This window comes from Eumetopias jubatus, unplaced genomic scaffold (genome assembly GCF_037043125.1).
Source record: "Eumetopias jubatus isolate StellerSeaLion01/CBP00866 unplaced genomic scaffold, mEumJub1_p1.0 scaffold_8, whole genome shotgun sequence".
Classification (NCBI taxonomy): domain Eukaryota; kingdom Metazoa; phylum Chordata; class Mammalia; order Carnivora; family Otariidae; genus Eumetopias; species Eumetopias jubatus.
This window is the reverse complement of record NW_028274814.1, coordinates 132,547,174-132,551,605: the sequence shown is the minus strand read 5'-3', so window position 1 is coordinate 132,551,605 and position 4,432 is coordinate 132,547,174. Positions and strand designations below refer to the sequence as shown.

The following is a 4,432-nucleotide window of genomic DNA, read 5'->3' as shown; positions in this document are numbered from 1 at the left end:
CCCAGGCCCGGCCGAGGGAGGGAGTTTCTCCCGGGAAGAGGCGCAGGCAGGCACCAGGCTGTTGATCTCTAAATTACAGCGTTGGCGCGCACCGGTTGCTCCGGCAACCGAGTTGTCCTGAACGGGGAAGTGTATAAACATTGCCACAGATGCACAATTAGATCAGGAAGAAGAATAGAACAGAAAATAGAAACTTCCAGCCTTATATAATTCTGGGCCAAAACGTTACCGGGAGCCCAGGCCCAGGCCCAGCCCTGCCAGGAGCTGGGGCCCCAGGCAGCACCCTCTCTCTCCTGGGGCCCCGGCGGAGGGGAGGGGTGGAGGGAGGGTCTGCCCTCCGTGGGCCCGGCTGGTGCTTCTGCCGCCCCAGCGGGGTGAGGGCCGCCTCCACTGAAACACAGCTGAGGAGGCTGACAGGCAAATCCTGCCTCTCGCCCGCGTCCTCCTGCTCTGGAGACTCGGGAAGTCAGGCAGGAGGGTGACTGGCTTTAACCAAGCACCCACGACCTCCTCGGGTCCTGTGAGGTAGGCTTTTGATCTCCATTTTATAGGTGAGGGGAAATGAGTTTTCTGAGGTGTCACAGTGAGGCAGTGGGTGTGTCTGCCTCCCTGCCTCCGGACCCGTGAGCTCATTGAGGTTGACAGCACCTGGGGGCTGAAGGTTAGACACACCTGAGTTTGGATTTACTCAACAGCTGTGTGGCCTTGGGCAGGTCACTCCCCCTCTCTGAGCCCTGCTCCCTCACCTGTGACATGGGACTAGCAATGTCTACATAGGAGCCAAAGCTTGGGGCTCCCCCTTCCTCCGTCTTGACCACCACCATTGGTGTCTTCACCCACTTCTGTTCCCAGCAGGTCTGGGGACAGGACAGGAACCGACATGGGGCCTCGGGTCCCAGCGCAGTCTGGTAGGACTTTCTGCAATGAGGCAAATGTTCTATATCAACTCCGTCTGGTCATGGCAGCCGTTAGCCGCAAGTGGCTACTGAGCGCTTGAAATATGGGGAAGTGCAGTTAAAACTGTATTTAATCTTAAGTAAATGTACAAAGCCACGGGGGGCCGTTGGCCGCTCTTCGGGCCAGCTTGGGAGGATGTCCAGCCCCAGACAGAGCCAAGAGGGCAGAGGCTGAACCCAGGAGGTGAGCAGGGGCCAGAGTGCTCACAGCTCCCTCTGCTCAGGGCAAGGAGGACAGATGGTGGAGCCAAGACGGGTGCCAGGAAGCTCCCCGGACGGGGTGGGGGCCAAGGAGGGCCGGAGGTGGCCAGCACCAGGGCCGTCCTGGTGGCCTCAGCTTCTGGTCCTTGGAGGCACTGGCTCAGGCCCCCACACTCCCTCCCGGACCTCAGAAGCCCCTTCCCCGCCACGTTCTGTCTGCGGGGCTCGAGGAGGTCCTGGGCCCTAGGCCAGGCTCTTCCCCTTCTGAGCCTCTGGCGGGGGGAAGAGGGGGGCTTCCCGGGCCGCCAGCATCTCACCTGTCGGGCTTCCCCTCCCCAGGCCCTGCGTCTTCCCAGGTGACCACGCCGGCTTCAGGACATGCACGGGCACAGCCGCAACGGGCAGGCCCACGTGCCCCGGCGGAAACGCCGCAACCGCTTCGTCAAGAAGAACGGCCAATGCAACGTCTACTTCGCCAACCTGAGCAACAAGTCGCAGCGCTACATGGCAGACATTTTCACCACCTGCGTGGACACGCGCTGGCGCTACATGCTCATGATCTTCTCTGCCGCCTTCCTGGTCTCCTGGCTCTTCTTTGGCCTCCTCTTCTGGTGTATCGCCTTCTTCCACGGCGACCTGGAGGCTGGCCCAGCGGCAGCGGCGGCGGCAGCGGCGGCGGCAGCGGCGGCGGCAGGGGGCGCCCCGACGGGCGGTGGCGCGGCCGCCCCGACGGCCCCCAAGCCCTGCATCATGCACGTGAACGGCTTCCTGGGCGCCTTCCTGTTCTCGGTGGAGACGCAGACGACCATCGGCTACGGGTTCCGGTGCGTGACGGAGGAGTGCCCGCTGGCGGTCATTGCCGTGGTGGTCCAGTCCATCGTGGGCTGCGTCATCGACTCCTTCATGATCGGCACCATCATGGCCAAGATGGCTCGGCCCAAGAAGCGGGCGCAGACGCTGCTGTTCAGCCACCACGCGGTCATCTCGGTGCGCGACGGCAAGCTCTGCCTGATGTGGCGCGTGGGCAACCTGCGCAAGAGCCACATCGTGGAGGCCCACGTGCGGGCCCAGCTCATCAAGCCCTACATGACCCAGGAGGGCGAGTACCTGCCACTGGACCAGCGGGACCTCAACGTGGGCTACGACATCGGCCTAGACCGCATCTTCCTGGTGTCGCCCATCATCATCGTCCACGAGATCGACGAGGACAGCCCGCTCTATGGCATGGGCAAGGAGGAGCTAGAGTCGGAGGACTTTGAGATCGTGGTCATCCTCGAGGGCATGGTGGAGGCCACCGCCATGACCACCCAGGCCCGCAGCTCCTACCTGGCCAGTGAGATCCTGTGGGGCCACCGCTTTGAGCCCGTGGTCTTCGAGGAGAAGAGCCACTACAAGGTGGACTACTCGCGCTTCCACAAGACCTACGAGGTGGCCGGCACGCCCTGCTGCTCCGCCCGGGAGCTGCAGGAGAGCAAGATCACCGTGCTGCCTGCCCCGCCGCCCCCGCCCAGTGCCTTCTGCTATGAGAACGAGCTGGCCCTCATGAGCCAGGAGGAAGAGGAGATGGAGGAGGAGGCGGCAGCCGCTGCTGCCGTGGCCGCGGGCCTGGGCCTGGAGGCGGGCTCCAAGGAGGAGGCGGGCATCATCCGAATGCTGGAGTTTGGCAGCCACCTGGATCTGGAGCGCATGCAAGCCACCCTCCCGCTGGACAACATCTCCTACCGCAGGGAGTCCGCCATCTGACCTCCAGGCCCCGCCTTCATCACTTCGCACACGAGCCTCTGCAGGGGGTGGGATGCCAGGACACCCCCTCCACACTCAGGACAGAGCTGACCCTGGCTCCGTGGACCTTCCGGAGGGAGGTGGGGGGGCTTCAAAGACTGGGGAACCCCTTCCTATTGACTCCAGAGCTCAGGCCTGGGAAGGGCCCAGGATACCCTCTGCCCTGTCAGCCTACCCACTGGCATCTCGGGGACCCCAGACCCACCACCCTTTTCCCACTGACACTTCAAGGACGTGCCCCCTTTACTCTCAGAACCTTGGGGAAGGCGGCTGGACTGCTGGGGGTTGGGCATCGCAGGGTTCTGGGGTGGGCAGGGGTTAGTGTGGGGGGAGGGAGGGTGGGGGTGCGTTTCTTTTGCATGACTGTGACCAGTTGCTCTTGACTTTCTTTTGTAAATATCTATAAATGGAGAGATGGAGGCACCAAATCCACCTTCTGCCATTTGTAACTGCAGGACAAGGAGGTGCAATCCCTCTCTGTGAACCCCTCCCCCTCCCGGCCTGGCAAGCCTAGCCCCTTCCCCTGCCCAGCCGGCTGGTCCCCAAAGCCAGCCATCTTGGCCCCTGGATGGTGTTGGGTTTGGGTAGAGAGGTGGGACCCCGACGGGCAGGATGAGGACCTCCTGTGGTCCCTCCAGATCCCCGGGGTCCAGCCCAGATTGATAATGGAGTTTGTAACTATATATTTTTAATAAAGTATATGGTCCATTAGGGTAGGCTGGTTGAAGATGAAAAGCAGAGAAGAGATAGAGAGAGAGAGACCATGATGTGAGTGTGTCTGTGTGTGGTATGTATGTGTCCCTTTCTGAGACACTGAGCCCTGGAGGGGACCTTACCACCCGCCATTTTCCTTCCTGGGAGCCAATGGGAAAGATCCTGAGCAGGCTTCAGAGGACCTGGGCTTGAGCTGGAGCTTTGCTACTTCACCGCTGTGTGGCTGCCAGTAAGTTGCCCATCTGCTCTTGGCCTCAGTTTCATCATCTGTAGAATGGGAGGACCACCCCTCCCTCCCAAGAGATGATGGGCAGGAAAGCCCTGTGTGGGTGGCAGCTAAGCCTCTGTAACCTAGGGCAGGGGGCGAGGGGGGGGGAGGGAGGGGGTCTGTCTGCTTACACCCGCTCCCGGCACACACACCAGGCTGGGCCAATGAATTTGGCCTCAGGACGCTGGTGGCAAGGGCTCTCGGCGGCAGCTAGAAAACCTGGTCCTAGTCGAACTTGGTCTTTGTCTCACTGTGGGTGAGACCTTGGCTAAGTCCCTTCCTTTCTCTGGGCTTCGGTTAGCCTGTGCTGTGTAACAAACCACCCCAAAACCTAGACGACAGTGCTATATTCTTTCGCGAGGTTCTGTGGGTGGACTGAGTGCTCCCTTGCCCAGTTTCCTGGGGCTCACTCCAGCAGCTGGGGAACATCAGCTCAGCTGTAAGGTCCAAGATGGCCTCGCCCGCGTGTCGGGTGGTCGGTCTGGCTATCGGCCGGGGCCTCTCTTCCTCC

The 4,432-nt window shown here is 61.7% G+C and overlaps 1 protein-coding gene across 1 annotated transcript; it reads left to right on the top strand.

The window, feature by feature from the left end:
• The first annotated feature begins 1,535 nt into the window (after positions 1-1,535).
• KCNJ4 (potassium inwardly rectifying channel subfamily J member 4) lies at positions 1,536-2,900 on the top strand. Its single transcript, XM_028115667.1, has one exon. The coding sequence runs from the start codon at positions 1,536-1,538 to the stop codon at positions 2,898-2,900; it is 1,365 nt and encodes a 454-aa protein (XP_027971468.1).
• Positions 2,901-4,432: the final 1,532 nt, after the last annotated feature.

Coding starts and splice junctions, on each gene's coding strand:
- KCNJ4 (XM_028115667.1), top strand. CDS start 1,536: ATGCACGGGCACAGCCGCAACGGGCAGGCCCACGTGCCCCGGCGGAAA.